Genomic DNA, 24010 nt, shown 5'->3' on the forward strand with positions numbered 1-24010 from the left:
ACGCCGCCCGCTCCCGGGCCCACACCACCCGCTGTCCCACTCCCCGGTTCGCGCGGTCCGCTTTCCCGCTACCCGTCCACACCGCCCGCGACCTGCTCGCTGCTGTTGGTCCACGCCGTCCGCGCCCCGCCGCTCCCAGTCCGCGCCGCCCGCGCCGGCGCCTCTCCCCCGCGGACTACAACTCCCACAATGCCCCGCCACCGCCCCCCGGCTTCCGGTGCTGCGCAGTTTCCGGAGCGGATCGCAACCCGGAGTCCGGATCCGAGCCCGCTCTGCACATTCCACAGGCAGGTAAAGCCCGGGGCCCCGCGCCCGCCGCCGCCCCCGCGCGCCGCCCCGGCCCGGCCCGGCCCGCGCCCGCGCCCCGCGCCCCGCGCCCGGCCCGCCGCCCCGGCCCCGCCCGCCCGCCGCCCGCCCCGGTCCAGCCGCCATGCCGACTGTTCTTTGTTACATTCGCCGGCTGCGGGCTCCGTGGGCGATCGGAGTCAAAACCCGGCTGGATTTCCCGGAGCCGCTCCGGGATCGCCCTGCGCGCCGCCCGCCCGCCGCCCCGCGGCCCGCGCGCTCCGGGCCCGCGGGGCCGCCCGCCGCCCACCGCCCGGCCAGCGCGGGGCCGCGGGGCCGCGGGGCCGCGCTCGCCCGTGGGTGCGGCGCGGGGGCTCCTCCGCCCCCGGCCCCAGCCCGCGGTCCCCGCCCCCGGGCGCCTCCGCCGCCGACGGCCCGGCGTGATGTCACCGTCCCCCGTCGTCGGGCATGGCCCCCGGGGGAGCTCGGGGAGGGTCCCTGACCTCCGTCCCGGCGGTTAGGAAGGCGGACCCGGCAGTCCGGGCGATGGGGCTCCCTAGCCCCCCCCGCAGGGCACCCCGCCCCCCCTTTTCTGTAAACCCTTGGGCGGCCGAAGGGAAGGGAGTGAAGTCCGTGGACAGGTGACATGGGGTGGGCGGCTGTGCCGGGAAGGGGCTCCCCGGCCGGCCGCACAGGTGAGGCCCGGCCCGGCGGGCCCGACGGGCAGGTGGAGGCGCTGGCCATGTGGCCCCTGGCGAGAGGGACAGGTGTGCGCGGTGAGGGTCGGGTTTGGAAGACAAGAGTAAACTCATTATGGAAAATCGACCTACTTGATAGTTACAGTTATGGGTTCACCTTTATTAAGCTTTTAAAGTAGGGGATGGGATTTTTCCCCCCGGAAATGCTCAGAAATTGCCCCGAACCCCCCCTTCCCCCAAGGGTAAGTTAAAATGGTAGAGACAAGCGTGACATCAGAGACAGACGGACCCGTGTATGTATTTAAGGCTGCCAACACAAAACCACCTTTGCTTAAGCCACTTTCATAAAATCCGGATTCACCAGATAAATTCAGAGAACCCAGCTTGGTTCCCCAAGGTGTTTTTGAGGATGAAAAGTAAGGAAGCGTCTGGTTTTGTGATAAGCCTTAAAAGGCAATGAGGAGAGAACTGTGCCAGAGGGTGCAAGGAGGTAGATGCTGTGGTGACAAGTGAGGCACCCCAACCCCAGGACAGCACACAGTGATACTTTGTTTCAGAACTGCACCTGCTCCCATTGTCCACGTTTTCACTGCTCCACGCAGCTTCCCCGAATTTCCTTGACCATTGCTGCCTTAAGGTGAATGGTTAAGATGTGGAGCTATAGTTTGGATTTTGAAAGGGAAAACCAGCAAAATTTCTCCTTTATAGAGTTTTTCCTGTTGACATCTTTGATTTATACTTTCGCAAAAAAAAGAGTTCCCAACAGAGGATATAACGTTATATTCTATTTTGGAAGCAGAAAGGACGGTTATTTTTTTCCCAGAAGACAAATAAATGAATTAAAAAATCAACCCCAATTACAAGGCTAATACATTTCCTTGGAGTAATTATAGTTGAGAAAGAACTCTGTTTGCCTCAGATAAACCTCTCATTATCATTCTTTTGATATCATTATCTGGGGAGAAAGCCAGGAAAAGAACTCTCCTCCCATTTTGCAGACTTAAGGGAGATTTAGGGTACGTTTCTGATACACGTGATTTCAGAGGGTAAGTTTGTTAGGCAGCGACTTCCGTGCTTTCTCGGTCTCTTTGTCACACTTGTAAGGGGGTAGTACCCGCCCAGCTCACCTCAGACAGCTCATGCTGTGCATTTTCATCCCTGTGGCCATTCGTTCCACGAATATTTATTCGGTGTGGGCCTATCATGTGCTGGGTACTGCAGAGAACAGGAGAGAAGACCCTGTTTCTTGGATCTGATGTGCTGGAGGGAGGGAGGGAGGGAGGCATTGACCAGAAACAGCAGAACTCGGTTAGGTGGCCCGTGGCTAGAGCATGTAGAGGACAGGAGCAGGTGGAGGCCGGGGCGTGGGTAGGGGGGACACACAGGCAGTCTGAGCAGGGGATACTTGGGCTGAGATCAGTGCTGTGAGGCGCTCCTGGAGGCCTGAGGACAGAGTGTCACGGGCAGGGGAGTGGCAGGTGCAGAGGACTGGTGTGGAATAAGCTCACCCAGGGGTGAGCAAGGCAGTGTGAACGAGGGGAGAAAGCACAGGAGGGCCACACAGGCTGTGCACCCTTCAGAGTGTATCCTGAGTGCCCAGTGGATGCCACGTAGGGCTTTGGGCAGGGGTGGGACAAGATCTGTGTCTTTTTAGAGATGACCCCGTGCTTGCCACGTGGGGAATCCGGGCCTGACAAGATTCCATGATAAACAGGGTGGAGGCAGGAGGCAAAGGAGGAACCAGGACCAAGTGTATTTCTAGAGCCAGGAGGCCTTGCTGCAGGTTTGGTTGGGAAATGTGTGGTGGTTAACTGGAGGTGCCATTTACGGAGGTGCAGGTGACGGGTGGGTGGCAACCGGGGAGGAGGGGATGGTGACCGGGGGAATCAGGGCCCTGCAAACAGTGGCGTCTTCAAACCGCCCCTCTGGGGTGGGAGAAACCCTTGCTCGGGGCCTAGAGTCTGGGTCCTCGACTTCCCTCTACACGCTGATCCTGAGGAAGGGCCCTTCCTCTTGGGGTCCATGAGAGAGCAACCCCCATCCCCAGTCTGGGGGTGGGCCAGGGCCCTGGGGTGCAGAAACCTCAGGATCCAACAGATACGTGGGTGTCAGGGGAGTGGCTTCACTGTGAGTAAGAGACCTCAGGCTTTCGGTGGATGGAAGGCATCCTGACGCCGGTGGAGGAGGTGGGGACCCATGGGCGGTCACGGTGGTCGGTGATGCATGGCCGCGGGGGACACTGTGGTGACAGAGCTGCTCACTCCCGGTTACTCGTCTGCGGAACCAGGCTCCCTGCACTCGCAGTGACAGAAACAGAGTAGGAACAGATTTGCATGTGTGTCCGTGACAGGTGGACCGGCTGGGGAAAGGCCTCTCTGCCTCATCAAGCATGGTCTCTATGTCAGATGACTGTTTATCGAAACGTGTGCTGTCATTTTGTTCGGATCGGTGGGGTTCCAGTTATTGCAGTGCTAGCTCAACCCTGAAGAAATGATCCCATGCTCTGGTCATAGAAAATCAAGACTGATTTGATTTATGTGCATAAACCGTGAGCCTATTTGCAGGGTGGGCAGTAGCGTCATCTCAGGCGGGAACATGGAGCAGTGGGGTTAGGGTCCGCAGGGAGGGAGGTGGAGACCCCAAAGACGGGCCGAGAACTTCCTGACAGTTGAGGGAGAGCTCGTGCCTGTGCTCCCTAAACAGATGGCAGTAGCTCTCACACCGATGCTTGATTCCAACAGACACGTTTAGAAGAGTGACCTAACAGTTTTATTTTAAGAAGCCAATATTTATAATATGCTGGAAATTATGTCCCTTGCAGCTGTTAAAACTAGGGACGAGCAGCTTAAGCTGTCAGCTCCCATGCAGGGAAGGTCAGCAAAGAGGTCGGCAGTGCTTGCAGCCAGGCATCAGGTGGGGTCAGGGACCGAGGGCTGGACTGGGGACACGGGCATGGGAGGCGACGTGGGGGCAGGTGCTGGGTCCAGAGGGAGAGAGGACCCAGGGGCAGCCTGGGTTACCCCCCACCACCGCCAGAGGTGGCTTTGGGCAGGAGACAGGAAGGGAGGGGAGCTTAGGAAGGCGCCCCCAGAGAGACTAAGGAAGACTAGGACTTTGCAGAGGGAGGGCGTGAGGGCTCCCTGCAGAGTGCCTCCCCCCTCTGGGTGCCTAGCGCTGATGGAGGGCTGGCTCATCAAGATGGAAGGCGACGTGGCTGATGGGTGCACCTGGGTGGAGCCATGGGGGCAAGTCCTCCCGTTCAAGACGGGGAGGTCAAGAAGCCAACAGAGTTCTTCCCGGGAGTTTTGCAATAGAAAGAAACAGAAATGGGGCTTTAGAGCCATGGGGGAGGTGATGTAAGGAAAACATTTTTGTTTGTTTTAATGAGTGAGCTCTAGTTGAGGCCAGTGTGAACATTGCAGGGCTGTAACTTGCTGCTGAGGAGGGTGCAGGTGGCCTTGGGTCTCCCAGGGGAAAGTGGGCGTGGCGGGCCCGTGTGGGGCAGGACAGGTGTGGCCAGGAGGGGCCATTTGGATGAGGTCCTCAAGATTGGATAGGAGTTTGACAGATGGAGGGAGAGAGTTTCTGTAACAGGAAACAAGAAGAAGGGGTCATGGAGGCTGCAAGCTGGCCATGGATAATTTGGGGTGTTGAGGAACCCTTGGAATGGTGCAGGGGGCACCTCCAGGTCACAGTGGGGGCCTTGCTTAGGCCTCTCATCCTCAAAAAGTCCACAGAAATCCAACTTTGGACCCTCCCCAAGCCTTCCTGAGCCTGCGGGGTCGTAGTTCCACAAAGTCACATAAAATTGAAACTTGGATTTCTCAGAGATGATGCCTTTTTTTGCCTGGTCTGGGCCGTGGGTTACTGGCTTCATTTGGCTCGTTTTTGGTGTTTAGCATGCTCCGTGTCTCCAGCTTACAGCTGTGAGCCTTGATGGATTGCAGGTATCCGCAGAACGCAGCTGTCCAACAGCCTTCGGCCCTCCATGCGGCTGGAGGCACACTCTTCGCGAGTCGGGCATCCTTACGTCATGAGCCGCGCAGGGATGATGCTCGGGATGATGGGTCAGGACTGTCACTTCCCACTCGCGCTCTGGGGAGGAGAGCCTGTACCCGCAGGACAAGCAGTCTTAGAGAAGGAGTGGTCCACACGTTTCGCCTTGTGTAAGGCTAAAAATGAATGTGCTAATCAGTTATAGTATGTTTGCCTTTGATTGTGACGCAAAACATAGGTGTGATTTTAGCACCGCGTCAGTCCAGAGATTGACCGCGTCCTTGCTCTGAGCCGGCCGCTTCCGTCCTGTTAATTGATTCTGTGTTCTCAGTCTCCGCTTGTCTCTCGGGGCCCCTCTCCCTGGCACGCCTGACTTCCCTGGACTCTGTCCTGCGCCACTTCGCGTTCTGTCCACGGAGCTCCCCCACCTTCTGCTGAGGACCCCTGAGGGTCTTTTCCCCCTCAGCCTAGTTTGAAGATGTCAGCCTCCCGTATGGAAACATGTGTGCCCCCAAAGACAGCTGTCAGGTGGGGCTCTGATCGGCGCAAGGAAGGCCGTACTTCCTTGGTTTGCGTTTTTAGGGAGGCAGAGTGGAGACCTCTCTCTCCCTTCATTGCTCAGAAATCCTCTTAAAGAACCGGACGTGCACGTCAGAGATATAGACGTTGTCTCTGATGAAGCGAAGGGGTTCAGGAAAAGAAAACAGGAGAAACTATAAAAGAAGTAACACAAGAAAATCTGCAGGCCGTGGGGGGCCCCCCACCAGCGCCCAGCCCCGAAGCAGGCTGCGACATGTGAGGGCAGTGGAGTGAGACGGAAGGTCTGAAAGCTTCTGGGGGTAGAGGCCGGCCGGCGGGCCCGGTGTCAGCCCTCCCCTGCGACGCTGGACGCGGGAGGACTGTGGCGTCCTGCCTCCCCAGTCTGAGTGAACACGACCGTGGGCCCCGCAAACCAGCTGTCGTCGGAGACGCGAATGAAGACGTCTGCAAACACGGCAAGTCTTCTCCAAAGATGTGGCTCCCAGGCACCCGTCCGAGGAAACCACCGGGAAGCGTGCTCCCAGATTGAGAGAGTGAACCCGAGGGTGGAGGCAAGGGTGCTCAGGAGTCCGGAGCTGCTCACCAGCCGAGTCCGGGCGCGGGGGAAGCACACCCCCAGCCCCAGCCTGTGTCTGGCCTCCAGGGCAGGCTTGGGAGCGCGGTGGGCCCCCTGCACGCAGCATGGGCTTGACCCCGGGGCAGACAGACCGACAGACCGAGGAGGAGCGGTTGCAGGACGCAGGGAGACACAGCCGTGGGCACCTGGCCCCAGCGCTGCCGCCTCCACGAGCAGCAGTGTCTGCACACGCACGCACGCCGTGAAACCGCCGCGTGGCACAGGCCACACGCAACGCGGTCTACACGCGGATGGTACGACGTGGTCTGCACACCAACACGCACAACAAGGTCTGCGCACAACACGGGGCCTACACAGACAGCAGCACAGGACCTACGTGAAACAGTACACCAAATCTACACACAAACGACGTGACCGACACAGAACGACACAACAGAATCTAACATACACGTGCAGCAACAAAGTGCATACAAATAATAAGAACCCAGACAGTAGGAAAAAATAAATCATTACCTTTAAACAGGTCATATTAGAAATGTGTTAAGAATAAATTTGTTTGAGGGCGCCTGGGTGGCTCAGTCGGTTAAGCGTCTGCCTTCAGCTCAGGTCATGATCCCAGGGTCCTGGGATCGAGCCCCGCATCGGGCTCCCTGCTCGGCGGGAAGCCTGCTTCTCCCTCTCCCACTCCCCCTGCTTGTGTTCCCTCTCTCGCTGTGTCTCTCTCTGTCAAATAAATAAATAAAATCTTTAAAATAAATAAATAAATAAATAAATTTATTTGAGAAGCAGTTAATAGTATTTTCAGAGTCATGATATTACATACACTGACGTAACCAAAGCGATGTTGGGGCAGCTGGGAACGGGAGAGGGTAGGCAAGCTCCCTGTTCATCGGCCACTGTGAGAACTAAGGGTGCAGCCCCCAGAGGTGAGCCGTCAGGGGCCTCAGCGGAAGCCCGTTCTTTCCAGACGTGGAAGCAGATGTAGAAGGACAGACTGCAGAGAGGCCCCCCTGGGAGACGGGATAGGAAGCCAGGGTGGTGGAGGGGCTGCCTTTTGGCTTCCTCAGTGCATGTATGGTTTGTAGCCGCTCACCTTTGTTTTTTTTAAAGATTTATTTATTCGAGAGAAAGAGCAAGCGAGCAGGGGGCGGGGTGGGGGAGAGAATGTCTAGCAGATTCCGGCTGAGCACGGAGCCCGACACCGGGCTCAATCCCACGACCCTGAGATCATGACCTGAGCCGAAATCAAGAGTCAGACACCGACTGACTCCACCACCGAGGCGCCCTGTAGCTATTCACTTTAATAGAGGGCAAGTGACCTAGGAGCAGAAAGAGAAAAAGGTGGGAGTAGGAGGTCCTGCTGCTCTGTCATCCAAGGACCCTGCCCTGAGAGGTGACTTGAGCTGGACTGGGGACAGTTTTCATCCTGCGGGTCACGTGGGTATGTGGCACGCCCCCCAGGGGCCCTCCTGTCCCCACATCCCAGGTCCCAGGTCTGGAAACATGGTACCAGCCGGGGAGCAGGGGCCATCCTGAAGTTTGCAAGCTGCTGACGTGGTCCTGTGTGGTCACAGCAGAGGCCCGTGTTCCGAGTCCATCCCATTCAGGCTTCCCACGTCTGCTCTCAAGAGCTGCTATCAGCCTGCGGGGTCTGGAGCGGGGACCAGTGGGGTGGATGAAGTGGTTCTTGGAAATTAGTCTCTAGGCAATGAAATGTTCCCCAGATGGTCACCGAGCCCCAGGCTGGGTGCGGCCGTGCAGTGGCCTGTCACGCTCAAACTCAGTCCTCATGGTGGCCTCACTGTGGCAGGGAGAAAGGGTGCGGGCATGAACAGTGGCAGCCCGGGGCTTTCAAAACGGTGCCCGCACAGAGAGAGCACGCACGCCGCGTGGGAGAGAGGAGGAGATGGCCCCAGATGAGGCAGAGGCAAGGCCAGGAGGCAGTGGGGCTGGTGGGAGGCCGGGTGAGGGAGGCTCAGGGAAGGTCCAGAAATGAAAACTCTGGGCCGTGGGAAATCACTTCATTGGGCTGGAGCAGAGTCATGTATGATGGGAGGTAAGATTAGAAAGAACTGGAGACTATAACCAGTTTACAGAATTGTCAATGCCAAGTTCATGGGTTGGAACTAAGCAACCAGGCGCGATTGCTATATCATGCTGCTTCTCTCTGACACTGAAGGCTTGTTTCTGAAAAATAGACACATGGCAGAGTCATGGGGGGATGAGGGTTGTGCCAGGGAAAGTGCTAGGGAGCCACTGTTTTATGGGGTTGTAACGATGAGCTAGAATTTCAAAACCATACCTGTGCAGGCTGGAAGGGGACTCATTGTGCAAATGAGGCAGCCGAGGCCCACGGAGAGGAAATAACTAATACAGAGGTGTGTAACCTCCAGCACAGGGCAGAGCCAGACGCACACCCTGCTCCCTGGTGCCTGTGCCCTACAGCAGGACCAGGCCCTTCCTTGCACTGACGCACCCAGTCTGTGCTCTGGACTGCAGTTCTCTAGCATGTGAAACTGTGTGCAGAAGTGTTCTTGCCCAAATCAGTTCAGACTCTGCTGGGCTGAACACATTCCAGCAGATTTTTATTGCAGGACTTCTCAGGGCCTTTACTGTGCCCTTGTGAATCAAGACTCCAGAATGGGAATCTGCAATGTCTCACAAATTTACTGGCCACAAAATTCCTCTCTACCCACCTGCTACTTCCCTGGGGTCCACCCCCCCCCCGCCAGACCATCTTTCAGGAACGTTCTGCAGCACACATTTGTCAAGATAGCTCTTGTTTGTTTGCTTTTTCCTTTTTGTCGTTTTTCCCTTAATGCTTTTAATATTTTCATGGTGCATGTGCCCAGTGGGAAAATGTCCTTCTAGCTTAAAAAGAATTCCCCAAGCCCTAGACCAGGGCTGAGCACTTGATATGGCTGATCTGAATGAAGATAGGGTATACGTATGAAAAAATTCATTAATCTTGTATTAATTACATATTGAAATAATAATATCTTGGTTATATACTGTTCACTAAAACGTTAACAAAATTACACGTGTGAATGCCAGCAAGATTTCATGTAGGTAAAGGTAAGATTGTTCTAAAAATTTATACAGAAAGTCAAGGAATGAGTATGGCTTAAAGCATTTTGAAGAAGAATAAAGTGAGAGGCAACACTCCACCATGTTTTAAGACTTACTCCAAAACTCTGGTACTTCCGACAGTATTGACTGCTGTCCACTGAGCGTGGTGCTGGCTGGGGACGGACGCAGCGGGCGTTGGAACAGAAGACAGAACCCAGACGTAGAGCCGCAGGAGTAGGGCCACTGGTTTTGGGCAGAGGTGCAGAAGCATTTCAGTGGTGCTGACCCACTTGCTCATCTGTAGGCAGAATGAACCTTGACCTCACATCTTATACAAACATTAACTCAAATGGGAAAATGCACTTAGCATGTAAAACCGTAAGACTCTCCTAAGAAAGCGAGGAGGAAATTTGGGGAGCCAGGGCTTAGCACACGGGTCGTAGACAGAACACCAAAAACATAATCCACAGAAGGGAAAATCAGTGAGTGGGACTTCATCAAATTAAAAACCTTCGTTCTGCCAGGACTCCATTGGGAGGATGCAACGCAATGCTGTAGGGAGGGAGAAAATGCTCGGGAGCCACGTTTGTGACGAAGGAGCTAGATCTGTGGAAACCCTCAAAATACAACAGGGAAAAAAAAAACCCAGACAGTCTGAGAAAATGGGCAAAGGACGTGAGGGGACACTTTACTGATGAGGATTTACAGATGGCAAAGTGGTACACGCGAAGGTGTCTGGTATCATTAGCCATTAGGGACGTGCGAAATGAAGCCACAGTGAGACACGGTGTCCGTCTGTGAGAGCGGCTAAAATCCAGCTGGGTGACACCCCCAGATGCTGGCCAGGACACAGAGACACCGGGCCTCTCAAACATTGTGGCAGCTTCTCAGTCAACAAAGCGTGCACTTGTGGGAGACGCGGGCTGACCCCTTGCACTTGGGGGCATGTGCCCCAGAGAAGTGACGGCCGTGTCCACAGAAAGCCTGTGCACGGTTGTTGATAGCTGCTTTATGTGCAGAAGCCCCAAGTGGGGTGAAGCCCAGGTGTCCCCTGGCGAGGGGACGGTTATGCTCTCTCACGCTCTCTCTTACGCTCACGCCACAGAGTATCGCTCAGCAGTGGAAAGGGACGCCCTGGATCCGTGTGACAACCTGAATGGACCTCAGGGGCATTTTGCTGAGTGAAAAAAGCCAGTCTCCAAAGGTCCCATCCTGTACGATTCCATCTATACCACGTTCTTGAAACAGCATGTCAGAGATGGAGACTGGCTTCGAGGTGGCCCGGGGTTTGGGGTGGTGGGGCGTGGACGGGGCGCATGGGCGAGGTCTTCTCCAGAACGGAGCAGTCCTGCATCTGGATCCTGGAGGAGGCTCTGCAGATCTGCCGCTGTGACAGCAGGACACAGAGGGCCACGGACACACACCGTGCCGTGGCCACGTGGGAACTGTGGTGTTATGTGTAGTTACATAAGATAGACCGTCAGGGAAGAATGTGTGAAGGGTATTTGGGGCCTCTCTGGGCTCTTTTGGAAATTTCCTGTGATTCTATAATTATTTCAAAATGTAACACAAACAGCCCCCAGAACATTGCGTGTGTGGCTCGCTGGAGCGTTGTGTTGGAGAGCGCTGCCGGAGTAAATCCGGGAAATCATCCCAGCCAGGAAGACTTGCGGGACGCCATCGCCTTGCTCCTGGATCCGTTCCCCTGTCACCTAGATGGTCCCGGGAGGGCAGGGAAGGCCCAGCCAGGCCAGCACACGAGAGATAATCTTCATTTCCCACTTACGTCACCAGCCTCCCTGAAAACGCCTCTCCCTCTGAGTTATTTTTAGCTGCCTGTGTTTTAAGATTGTGATGTGTTCATTTTGCAATGTTTCAACACGGGTTGCTTTTCCTAAATCAGTGCTTTTGCAGGTCACATTAAAAGATCATCTTTTTTCCACCTCCTATTCACTAGGATGGCAACTATAAAAACAAATGAACTGGGGCGCCTGGGTGGCTCAGTCGTTAAGTGTCTGCCTTTAGCTCAGGTCATGATCCCGGGGTCCTGGGATCGAGTCCCACATGGGGCTCCCTGCTCAGTGGGGAGTCTGCTTCTCCCTCGGCCTGCTGCTCCCCTGCCCCCGTCAAATAAATAAATAAAATCTTAAAAAAAAAATGAACAAAATAACGGGTGTTGGGAGGATGCGGGGCGGTTGGAAGCTGCGGGCGCCATCAACAGGAACAGAAGGTGGCCCAGCCACTGTGGATGCAGTGCGGCGGCTCCTCAGACCAGGAAACAGAGCGACCATGCGGTCCAGAGGTCCCCCTCCGGGTCTGCACCCGAAGAAGAGCAGGGACTCGAAGAGACGCTTGTACCGCCACATTCACGGCAGCATCATTCACAATAGCCGAGGGGTGGAAACAGCCCAAGTGTCCGTCGGCGGATGAATGGCTGCGCACTGTGTGGCCTGTCCATGCAGGGGAGGGGCGTCCAGGCTCAGGAGGAAGGGCATTCTGACCCCTGCTGCCCCGCGGGGGAGCCTGGAGGACATCGTGCCGAGTGACACGGGCCAGACACAAAAGGACAGGTTCTGTAGGAGTCCACCTGCACGAGGGGCCTCCGGTAGTCAAACTCACGTGAAATAATCTGTGTAAAAAATGTCCACACGTTCTGCTGAGGTTACGTAGAGGCTCTCACTGCTTTTCTGTCCCGCTCCCAGGCCCCTTTACACAGACCTGTGTTCCTGAGGAAATCTGAGTTGTGTGGTCTGTGCTGCTTCTCTCCTCTCCAGGTTGGTGTTTGACTACGGGTGGGTTGTAGAAACCTCCGGATGGCTTGTGTTCTGTAGAACCATACCATGTTTTTATACAAGTTTCCTGCAAAACTCAGAATAGTCTGATGAGGTGTCTGGGCTTTCTGGACAGAGGGTGGTGGTGGGACGTTTTCCCCGCATCTCAGAGTCCTGGCTGCACATTTGTAGCCGTAGAAATGAACTCTGGTCCCCTCACCACCTGCACAAGGCGGCCAGGCTCGGGCACAGCAGGTGACCCGTGGCCATCGTTGGAGAGGTGTGGATGGCTTGGCGCTCTCCTGCAGCCCTACTTGGGCCCCAAACTGATTGTGACCTTGTGATTGACCCTGGGGGGGTGGACCTGCCTGGTAACCACAGGGGAAGCAGATGCCTCTTGCTCAGACCTTCCCCCCTTTGTACCGAGGAGCGCCTAGGGTTTCCCTGGGGGGCGGGAGCACTCTCCCCGGAAGTGGAGGGCAAGGATCTATTTGTTTGGCCAAATTTGGATCCCACACACCAGCCCTTCCAAGCTTCCTTCCAGCAGGCTCTGGGGTGCCCCTGCCCTGTCGTATTTTGAGGAAGGGGAGAGGGCTTGTACTTGTTCTGCTGCCCCAAATGAAGCAGACCTTCACAATGTGGCACCGGCGGGTGCCTGTGGATACCCGGGCAAGAGACATGCTGCCTTGTGTGAGCCGATGAAATGTTCTCACGGGCGCTGGCCATTTTCCTGAAAAGCTGCTGTTTCCTGTGACAGCATCATCAGTTTGTAAGCTTTCTTCACTAACACAGATTTTCTGTTCAAACTTTCTTTCAAGTACCTGTATCTGGAAACCCTTCAAAAGGCTCAGCGTCCAAGGGAGGGAAGGCAGGAGCCCCGTGAAAGCAAGGCCAGGCCCGTGCCGCTGCCCCGGAGGGCGCACAGGAGAAGGACCTCCCTGGGCCTGGCCTGCGTGGGGGGCCGAGCGGGCGGGCCCTGAGTCCTGGGCTGCGGGTGGGGGAGCCTTGCGCCAAGCAGGTGCTTTGTAAACACTGAGGAAGTGAGATAAGCATTTACAGTCACTTTTTTTTTTTTTTTTAAAGATTTTATTTATTTATTTGAGAGAGAGAATGAGAGAGAGAGAGAGAGCACATGAGAGGGGGGAGGGTCAGAGGGAGAAGCAGACTCCCTGCTGAGCAGGAGCCCGATGTGGGACTCGATCCTGGGACTCCAGGATCATGACCTGAGCCGAAGGCAGTCGCCTAACCAACTGAGCCACCCAGGCGCCCTACAGTCACTTTTGATGGGAGTGTGGGGAGTCTCTACCGGGTCTCACCGCTAATCTACCCAAATTTCTGAAGTTCCTGGCCTAAGTTTGACAAATGAAGCATTTGAAACTTTCCAAACAACTCTTAATTATCTGGAGGTACCAAGGAGTTCAGTGAAAAATATCAAGGCTTACTGTATATGGAGTATGGTGTACAAAGGATGTAAGAATTAAAAAAAGAGTGAGTAGAAAGATCGAGATCAAGCTTCTGTTGGAGATCTAGTTAAAAAAAAACCCAGATATTGTCCATGATTTATGACAACTTGAGGTAACTGTTTAATAGGAAGGGTCCACTTCGTTTTTGGATTTGGGAGGGAGAGCAGTTGACGGGGAGGAAGATGTCTGGAGGGTGAGCCTGGGCTCTGTCTTGAAAGAGCGGGACTTGGGCAGGGCAGGGGGCTCCAGGGGAAGCCAACTGAGGGAGGCAGGCCGAACCCCAGGAGGGGACCTCAGTCCACAGCTGGGGGCTAGGGGGGAGCGCAGGGACGTACACGGAGAAGGGGCCAGCTCTTTTAGCACATGCCACCCCACCCTGTGCCTGGCCCGTGTGGGGCCGGGCAAGGCCGGTGGCTCTTGCCCTGTGGGTCCTTCAGGGTCACTAGATAAATGACACACAGAAGTGATTACAGTGGTCAGAAGTGCGGTGAAGGAAAATTGCACGGTGCTTTTGGAAAGTGTTACAAGGCCTTAATTTGGACAGGTGGACCAGGAAACCCCTCCCCAAAGATGTGCCAATTAAGCCAAGATGTGAAGAATGAGTAGGAGTTAGCCCGAGGCAGAGCTGGGGGAGGTTCCAGGCACAGGGAACAGCATGTGGGAGGCCGGAAGGCAGGAAGGCACTGGGTACTTCTGGGAACTACAAGGAGGCCATTGTGGCCCGAGAGGGTCGGCTAGGGGGAGATGGGCAGAGGAGGCTGGTGGGCTTGGGTTTCATCCCGGGGACAGTGGGAAGCCATCAGCTTTTAGGCTGGCAGGTAATATGATTGGGTTCCAGTTCTAGAAGAAGCCCCGTCTGCGGTGTGGGAAACAGGGTGGCTGGCCAGTGTGGAGCAGGAAAAGCCTTCCGGAGACCCTTGCAGCCTTCTAGGAGGGAGAAGGTGGGGTGTGGTCAGGGGAGGTGGTGGAGGCTGCAGGTAGGGTCCATGGGACCGTGGCCCCGGGGCGGGATGAGCCCGGGTCTCTGACAGCCATGATCTGAGATGTGGGAGGCCCGGGAGGGCCCCGTTTGGCAGGGGAGCCAGGAAGGGTCCAGTGCTCGTTTCTGGCACGTTCAACTGTTTGTGGCCTCCAGGTGAAGGTGTGGGTGGGCAGCTGGATATTCGTGTGGGACTCCTTGGAGCATTACCAGCCCACACATGGTATTCACTTAGGCATAGAATTGGGTGTGGCTGTCTGGGGAGGGGTCCTGCAGAGGAGCCGTGGGAAGGGGTGGGGCTGTGCCCCAGGAGAGCCCAGACTGGGGTGGGCTGGAGGAGGAATCCCCCACAGGAGAGTGGCTGGGGGGGGCAAGAGAGGACAGTGGTTGGCCGCATCCCAGGCGACCAATCAGGTGAGGTGAAGAAAAAGACACCCTGTTCTAAGCCAGCTTGGTGGAAGGACACAAGAGTGAATGGAAGAACAGACACGGGACGAGTGTGTGTTGGCACCATTTACAGATAATTTATTATGAAGACTTTGAGCACACAAAACAGTCGGCAGGCCAGCAGGCGCCAGCCTCCACGGACCCCATCACCTGGCCGATCTGCCCCGTGTGTCCCTGTCTGGGAGTCCCCACCGGTAGTGCGTGGAAGCAAACCCTGGCCCCAGGATTGAGTTTGTGTTTCAGTCCGCATCTCTGCACAAGGAGCCTAACCAGGAACCACGATCCCCAGCCCCCCTGAAACATCTAATGCTAGTTCTTTAATGTGCTCGAACACCAGAGTTTGGCTTTCCAGCTATCCAGTGAAAGTCACACACGCTGTTTCCATCAGGATCCGGGCCACACCGCGCTGTGCTGGAAGTCACTTCAGTGGGGCGCCTGGGTGGCTCAGTCAGCGTCCAACTCTTCGGCTCAGGTCATGATCCCAGCGTCCTGGGATCGAGCCCCGCATCAGGCTCCTTGCTCCGCGGGAAGCCTGCTTCTCCCTCTCCCGCTCCCCCTGCTTGTGTTCCCTCTCTCGCTGTCTCTTTCTCTCTCTCAAATAAATAAATAAAATCTTTAAAAAAAATAAAAAGTGTAAATAATCTACAAAAAATATAAACAATAAAGTTAAAAAACAATCTGGAACCCTACCCTTGAGAAATAACAATGATGAACATGCCACTCAAAATGAAAACAGTACATATAATAGAGGACCTGTATGTGGAAAATCATATCCATGTGTGTTTTTATGTTTAGAGAGAGTGATGAGAGGATGAGTACCAAAATGTTAATGGTGATTTGACTTTTTAAAAAGTTTTTATTGGGGTGCCTGGGTGGCTCGGTTAAGCGTTTGCCTTTGGCTCAGGTCATGATCCCGGGGTCCTGGGATCGAGCCCCGCATCGGGCTCCCTGCTCAGCAGGGAGCCTGCTTCTCCCTCTCCCTCTGCCCTCCACTCTCCCTGCTTGTGCTCTGTTCTCTCTTTCAAATAAATAAAATCATAAAAAAAAAAAAATGTCACTTCAAATCTGTAGATTTTCCCTCCATATCTTAATTGAACTTTTAATTTTGAGATAACTGTGGATTCCCATGCAGCTGTAAGAGAGACTGCAGAGCGATCCCATGTGCCCTCTGCCCAGAGCCCCATCGGTGACACCATGCAGGACTCCAGCGTGGGGTCCCGTCCAGGATGGTGATGGTGATGGTGACACAGTGCAGGTACGGAGCACCCCACCCCCACGGGGGACCCTCCTGCTGCCTCCTTACAGCCTCACCCGCCATCCTTCCCAAACCCGCACCAGCCACGACTCGAGTCCCCATCTCTGTATTTCATCATTTCAGGGAGGTTATATAAATGGGATCAGACAGTATGTGATCTTTGGGACTGGCGTCCGTGGCACCGTTCTGGAGGGTCCCCCAGAGCCTGATGCGTATCAGTGGCTCGCTCCTCTTCATTGCGGACAAGTCTGCAGGTGTGGGTGGACCACAGACCGGGGTCACCGTGGGGGGGGCCGCGGGGCCTGTTTCCAGTCTGGGCTGTTGTGAATAAAGCCGCTGTGAACAGTCATGCGCAGGTTTTTGTGTGGATGGAAGTTTTTATTTCTCTGGGGTAAGTGCCCACGAGCGCAATGGCGGGGTCCCAGGCCAAGTGCATGTTGGTTTCATGAGACACCGCCGGCTGGTCTCCACTCCCGCCCGCCGCCCATGGGTGCCCGGGTTCCCTCATCCTGCGCCGCTCCGACAGGAGCGCCCTGACCTCTCGGTGACCTGTGGAATGTGTCTCTCTGGCGGTCGATGGGGGCGGCCACCATTTCCTGTGCTTGTCACTTACGTATTTTCCTTGCTGAAATGTATTTTGTGTCCTTTGCCCATTTACTGATTGGATCATTTGTGTTTTACTGGTGAGCTTTGAGAGTTCTTGGCACGTTCGAGGTTTGGATGGGTGGTTTGCGAAGATGCCTCCCGGTCTGTAGCTGGTCTTCTTACCCTCCTCACCGTGTCTTTTGTAGAGCAAAATTTTAAATTATGATAAAGTCTAATTAGTTTTCTGTTTATAGACGATTCTTTTGGTGAGAAGTCTAAAAACTGCCTACCCTAGATCTCAATGATTTTCTCCTATATTTTTCTAAAAAATGTTACTATTTTATGTTTTAAGTCTAGGATCGTGATGAGTTAATTTTTGTATGAGATGTGACATCAAGGCTCATTACCCCCGCCCCATCCACTTGCCCCAACACCACTTGCCGAGAAGGCTGTCTGTCCTTCCTTCATGAGTAGCTTTTATGTGCCCACCAAAAACCCACTGAGCCTGTTTGTGTGGGTCTGTTTCTCGGGTTCCATTGACCTTGGGCCTTTCCCTTCACCACCAGTGGCATCCTCATGGAAGTCTTCTTTTTCGAGGCTGATTTTCACAGCTGGTATCCCTGGGGCCTGCCTGGGAGCTCGTCACCAAGGGAACGTTTGTCTGGGATCGCCCCCACCCCCAGTGCCCCCCAGCTGACATGGCTGGTCTGAGCCCATCTGGCATTCATGATAAGTTTGGTTTCCTGATGCTGTTACTGTGGTCTCCCCGTGACCCAGCCGGGGCTCGTTGGTTCTTGTTGCAGTGGTCGTATGGGTACTAGGCAGATGGGAGGGTGGGCAGTGGCGCTCAGAGGCGGGGTGCAGCAGAATGACCTGGGGGTCTGTGAGGGCGGGGTGCGAGGACCCATCCCAGAGAGTCGGCTTCAGCAGGTCTGAGGAGGGCCCGAGAATTTGCATTCCTGAGAAATTCTCAGGTGCTGCTGGTGTTGGTCCACGGACCACTCTTGGAGAATCACTGGCGTAAGGTAACTTTTCCCAGGATGGGGGTTAAAATGGCCAAATCTCACGCTTATGGTCTTTCTGGGTTATTTTCCCTAAAACACTATGTATAATCCGTCATCCTGGAATTTCTTACATGCCGTGAATGTCCAGAGACTGGACTTCCCCGTGTGGAGGGACCATCTGAGCACTAAGGGGATTTTGAGACAACAGTATCCATTCATCAGTTGATGGACACTTGGACTGTTCTAGTATCTTGGCTATTGTAGATAATGCTGCTGTAAACATTGGAGCGTATGTACTCCTTTCAGTTAATGTTTTTGTATTCTTTGGGTAAATACCCAGTAGTGGAATTACTGAATCATAGGTAGCTCTATTTTTAACTTTTTGAGGACCCTCCATACTGTTTTCCAGAGTGGCTGCACCAGTTTGCATTCCCACCAACAGTGTAGGAGGGTTCCCCTTTCTCCTCATCCTCGCCAACACTTGTTTCTTGTGTTATTGATTTTAGCCATTCTGACAGGTGGGAGGTGATTTCCTGGATGATGATGAGTGATGAAGAACATCTTCACATGTGTCTGTTGGCCATCTGGATGTCCTCTTTAGAGAAATGTCTGTTCATGTCTTCTGCCCATTTTTAAGTTAGATTATTTGGTTTTTTGGATGTTGAGTTGTATCAGTTCTTTTGAATAATAACCTTTTATTGGATATGTCATTTGTAAATATCTTCTCCCATTCTGTAGGTTGCCTTTTTGTTTTGTTGACTGTTTCTTTCCCTATGCAGAAGCTTCTCATTATGATGTAGTCCCAATAGTTCATTTTTGCTTTTATTTCCTTTGCTTTAGGAGACCTATCTAGAAAATGTTGCTGCGGCTGATGTCAGAGAAAGTACTGCATGTGCTCTCTTCCAGGGTTTTTATGGTTTCAGGTCCCCCATTTAGGCCTTTAATCCATTTTGAGTTTATTTTTGTGTTTGGTGTAAGAAAGTGGTCCGGTTTCATTCTTTTGCATGTAGCTGACCAGTGTTCGCAACACTATTTGTCTTTTTCCTCTTGCATATTCTTGCCTCCTTTGTTGAAGATTAGTTGACTGTATAATTGTGGATTTATTTCTAGGTTCTCTGTTCTGTTCCATGGATCTATGAGTCTGTTTTTGTGCCAGTACCATACTGTTCTGATTACTACAGCTTTGTAGTATATCTTGAAATCTTGGATCGTGATACCTCCAGTTTAGTTTTTCTTTTTCAAGATTGCTTTGGCTGTTTGGGGTGTTTTGTGGTTCCATACAAATGTTAGGATTGTTTGTTCTAATTCTGTGAAAAATGCTGGTGGTACTTTAATAGGGGTTGCATTAAATATGTAGATTGCTTTGAGTAGTACGGACGCTTTAATGATATTTGTTCTTCCAATCCATGAGCATGGGATGTCTTTCCATTTGTTTGTGTCCTCTTCAGTTTCTTTCATCAGTGTTTTCTAGTTTTCCGAGTACAGGTCTTTCAATTAGGTGAGCATCTTTATTTCCATGTTATAGGTCAAAGAATCTAGGCCCCAGAATTAACATGTCCAGATCATCCCTCAAATAAGTGGGGGGTTCTAACCTCACAGGATCAACAGAAAACAGAATTGACTGATCTGATAGAGTTTTATGTAGTGAGCAGGAGCACTCTCCTCCATGATGCTCTCTCTGGTCCCCAGGAGACATGGGTGTGCACTGGGTGTCAGGCCTGGGGTAGCGGCTGAAGGAAGACCGAGGTCGTACTAGACATGAGTGTCCTTGAGGAGTTCACAGTCCAGTGACGGAGGAAAGAGAAGCAGTGGTGACAGCGTGAAACCGGCTTTTAAAAATGGTGATATGTTTGTTTTACCAGTGGAAACCTTTGGCTAACATGAAAAATGAAAGTCTGAGTTCATAAAGACTTTCTAATCTAGAAGACGTTCAAATCAATTGCTTTTAATAAAAAAAAAAACATTATTTTAGGTGAGAAAACAGCTCAAAGCCCCCAACCTCATCACAATAAAGGGGACCACACTGCTTGGTGCCTTTAAGACCTCCAGGTAAGGTCCCCGCACAGGCTCGAGGAACCTTTAACAGGACTTGTCTTTAAAAATTGCTTGGCAAGGGCGCCTGGGTGGCTCAGTCGTTAAGTGTCTGCCTTCGGCTCAGGTCATGATCTCAGGGTCCTGGGATCGAGTCCCGTGTTGGGTTCCCTGCTCAGTGGGGTGTCTGCTTCTCCCTCTACCCTTCCCCCTGCTCATGATCTCTCTCTCTTTCTCTTTCTCTCTCTCAAATAAAACCTTAAAAAAAAACAAAATCTAATTCTTTTATAAATAAATAAATAAATAAATAAATAAATAAATAAATATTGCTTTGGCAAAAAGCTCATTATTAACGACATGCCCTTGTTCCCTGACAGGTGTCAGAAATGGCTGAAGATGGGAGTGAGGAGATCATGTTCATCTGTAAGTAGCCCCTGGCTTGTCCTCGAGCACGGGCGGGCTTTTACTGTCCCAGCAAAGCCACATCCACGTTTTGTTTTTATATGACAGAAACGCTGCTTCTTTTTAAGTTGAAATGACTTTGCTTGCTTTAAGAAACACGTTTATTGCACGAAAAATGCACTGCAGGGGTGTGGTTTTAAAAGGATCATCTTTCTCAGAATGCTGGGCAAAGGCCACTTTGCAGAGGGTAGCACTAGATTCAGAAAAGTAAGCTGGGGGTTTACAAAGAGATTTATGATACGTTAGATTTATGCCAAACAGGTTAAATAGGTGAGTTTTCGTTTATTCTCATTCCTCGGGAAGATCTCGTTCTTTGTTAGTGTAGAGTCACTACAGACTTTGAAATGTGCCACAGAGGGAAGGCTTTTCCTTGGGGGCCACGTCCTGTGTTTGCACCGTTTTCGTACATGTGGGGAGCACCGTGGGTCACCCCACTGGGCATGGAGCCTGCGATGCCCTGGGGGGCCCCTCCCAGCACCCTGTCTCCACTGATGCTCTCGTTTCTGATGCAGGGTGTGAGGATTGCAGCCAGTACCACGACTCCGAATGTCCTGAGCTGGGCCCCGTGGTCATGGTCAAAGACTCCTTTGTGTTAAGCAGGGCACGGTGAGTGGCTGCCTTGAGCTGGCTTTAGTCCTTCCTGTCAAACGGGACTGTCTGAATGTGGACCCTACATCTGCAGAAAGGGGAGGCCTTTCAGGGTCCCTGGACCCAATTCCAACGTGGGGTTCCCCGTACAGACAGCGGCAGGATTCAGCTCTGACCCTGTCTGCCCAGAGACGGCATTGGACCCCAGAGGATCAGGGCCCAGTCCTACAAGACCGCCCCTCACCCCCATTCTAGATGCCAGCCGCAAGCCCCAGGCTGTCACAGAACTCTAGGAAACACTTTAACCAGTTTATTTATTTATTTATTTATTTTTTTTTTTTAAAGATTTTATTTTATTTATTTGACAGAGAGAGAGAGAGACAGCTAGAGAGGGAACACAAGCAGGGGGAGTGGGAGAGGGAGAAGCAGGCTTCCCGCTGAGCAGGGAGCCCGATGCGGGGCTCGATCCCAGGACCCTGGGATCATGACCTGAGCCGAAGGCAGACGCTTAACGACTGAGCCACCGAGGCGCCCCTAACCAGTTTATTAAAGGATGTGATAAATGATATGACTGAACACCCAGATGAAGACCCCGCACCTCCACATGTTCACCAGCCTAGAAGCTCCCTACCCAGTCCTTTTGGGTTTTCTGGAGCCTTCGTTATGTAGGCATGACTGCCTGAGTCACTGCATTGGCTGACCCAACCTCCAGCCCCTCTCCTGCCCCGGTGGTGGGGGCGGGGGCAGGGACTGGAAGTTCCAGCCCTCTACCCATGTGGCTGGTGGGGTCTAGAAGTCACCTTCATTATGGCTCAGAAGTGTTTTTGGGAACTGTGGATGAAGCACTTAAGTCTGAGAAACGTATTTGGTCATCGGAATGACCAAATGCATATTTCTTATAAATTGTGATATCACAGGAGGAAACTGCAAAAAGAGAAGGCAGGACTTGGAGCATGACTGTCCTCAGGTTGCAGAGGACATCTGTGATTTCCATCCCATGGTGAACGGAGCAGCCTGCCACCAGGATAAGCCAGGACATATTTGGAAGGGTTCAGAGTGAATTTCTTGTTCTAGTTCAGCGTCCCCAGGGGCCAAGCATGGCAGCCGTGGAAGAGCCGATGGGCCGAGGCTGCAGCTCTGCTCATTCCGTTTTCCCCGTGGCCCGAACCTAAGCCTGCCGTCTAACGGACGCCTGCTGTGGGCTGCGTGGGACCCGGGGCAGTGAGGGCAGGTCACAGCTCCTGGAGAAACACCAGCAGATCTAATGAGGAGATTCGGTGGCTCTGCCATTCTCGTTCCGGGCACCTGGGGGGCCGTGGCACCTGGGGGGCCGGAGCCAGGGCTCTGAGGGACAGTCTGTCCACAGTCCGGGTCAGCCACATGGGGGCTGTTTGAACTGAGACAAGGCGTTCTGTTCTCCATCCTGGCCCCCCTGCAGAGGTGTGACCCGTGTTATGTTATACACAGTACCTGCCTCATGGAGACACCGTTATTATCTTGGTGCTCTTTCTAGAAGCTTCCCAACTGGTTTTCCAGTGACTCACCTTCTCAAAACAGGTTACTGTCTTTGCCTGAAGTAGAGACCTCGTCAGCTCTCCCCCAAAACCTTCACTGGTTACCTGTTGCCCACGAAACGCCAGTGGCAGCTATCAGTCCCGTGGCGGGAACCCTCCGTGATTGGGTTCCTCCTCCTCAGCCCGGCCTTCTGCTCGGCCCTGGGAGGGGGCTGCGCTCCAGGCTCCCCAGTGTCCCACCTGCTCGTGGATGTGGGTCAGGCTTGCCCAAGCCTTGGCTCGTGCTGGGGTTCCAGCCCACGGGCCTTCCTCTTTCAGCGCCCCGTCCTCGACACTCTCAGCATTTAGGTAAAAGCATCCTCAACAGGATTGGCCCATTCAGCCTAGTTGGAAACCCTTTGCTGCTCCCTGGGAATGCCGTGGCGCTTTTCCCTTTCTTGTGGTGCTCTGCACTCGGCGCCTCATCGTGGCGCTCCCCCCGCCTCTCTGTGGGCTCTGCGGCTCTGGGGATGAGAGCTCGGTCCCATTCACCTCCCCTGGCCCGTTGCAGCCCACACCCGTGATGTCTCCTGGGGGGGGATGTCAAACACATCCTTTAGTAAGCGGCCCCTCCCTCTGCATGGGCTCTGGGTGAGTTGTGCCAGGGCCCTGGGGCCGGTCTCCTGTGGCTCAGGCCGTTAAGGAGCTGGGTGTGCAATGGCCACTGGGCCATCACCCCCTCTGTCCTCAGTAGGAAGCTCTTTCTCACCCCCGAGGATGGTATTTCAGCAAGAGCGAGCCTGTGGGCCGTCTCACCCATCTGTTCCCGGTGTGAGTAGCTGTCCTCAGCCAGCAGCACTTGGGGGCTGAGGGCCTCCTGTTCCATTTCTAGATCATCTCTCCCTTCCAACCTGGAGATCAGGCGACTGGAAGACGGAGCCGAAGGAGTGTTTGCCGTGACCCAGCTCGTCAAGAGAACACAGTTTGGTCCGTTTGAGTCGAGGAGAGTAGCCAAATGGGAGAAGGAATCTGCGTTCCCGCTGAAGGTACGGGCCGGGGCCAGCTTGGGGAGGGGACGAGCACGACCTGCCCCCCACCCTGTGCGAGGAGAGCCGTGCGTCCCACTGATTGATCGGTGTCTTCTGCGGCTTCAACGGTCCTGGTTCCACTTTCTTCCACGACAGTGGTTCTCCTTTTATTCTAGTTTGTTTTTATGTCAAAAGCATCAAGGTGGAGCTAGTATTTTGCACTTTTCCACTTTGCCAGCCCCTGAAGAGAGGGTATTGAGAACACGTGCAAGAGCAGACCCCCCAGGCCGCCCTCACTTCTCTCACGGCCTGGACTGGCGTGGAGCCTCCGGGCACTGCCTTCTGCGTGTCGTGGGCCGTGTCAGCGCGAGCACGCTCACGCCTGAGTGAGTGACTGAGACTTGGCAGAGCTCCTTCAGAAGGAAGGGGTTTCGTTTAGGCAGTGTTGAGACATGGGTGCAAAGTCGAGCGGCTCTAAAAAGCACATCAGAGAAAAGACAGCTTTTATGTGAAATGGAGCAAAACAGAACGGATGTCAGGTGCAGGGAAGGCTTTGAGTTCTCGAAGGAAGGCGTGTGGACGCGCCAGGGGCCGGGGACTCGGGTTCCGTCCCCACCTCCAGCACGCACCCGGTCCAGGTGCGCCTCCAGAAACGTCTCTTGCCGTGAGCGGTGAGGACCAGGGTGCTGGTCTTGCTGCAGTGACCCACAGAGTGAGCTTTTCCTAAGGCCTGGCAGAT

General features: G+C 53.9%; 1 protein-coding gene across 2 annotated transcripts in view; it reads left to right on the forward strand.

The window, feature by feature from the left end:
• The first annotated feature begins 239 nt into the window (after positions 1 to 239).
• The window catches only part of PRDM15 (PR/SET domain 15), a 65860-nt gene continuing 42089 nt past the window's right edge, over positions 240 to 24010 (forward strand). Inside the window, exons 1-5 of one of the 2 annotated variants that reach the window (XM_036097269.2) lie at positions 19363 to 19510; positions 19642 to 19718; positions 20078 to 20123; positions 20675 to 20768; positions 23136 to 23289. In XM_036097269.2, the coding sequence (XP_035953162.2) occupies positions 20087 to 20123; positions 20675 to 20768; positions 23136 to 23289 (285 nt within the window). In that variant the 5' untranslated portion in view covers positions 19363 to 19510; positions 19642 to 19718; positions 20078 to 20086. Of the gene's footprint in view, positions 292 to 19362; positions 19511 to 19641; positions 19719 to 20077; positions 20124 to 20674; positions 20769 to 23135; positions 23290 to 24010 lie in introns of those variants that run through there. The other variant, XM_036097267.2, reaches the window with a different exon arrangement.

This window comes from Halichoerus grypus, chromosome 1, assembly GCF_964656455.1.
Source record: "Halichoerus grypus chromosome 1, mHalGry1.hap1.1, whole genome shotgun sequence".
Classification (NCBI taxonomy): Eukaryota; Metazoa; Chordata; class Mammalia; order Carnivora; family Phocidae; genus Halichoerus; species Halichoerus grypus.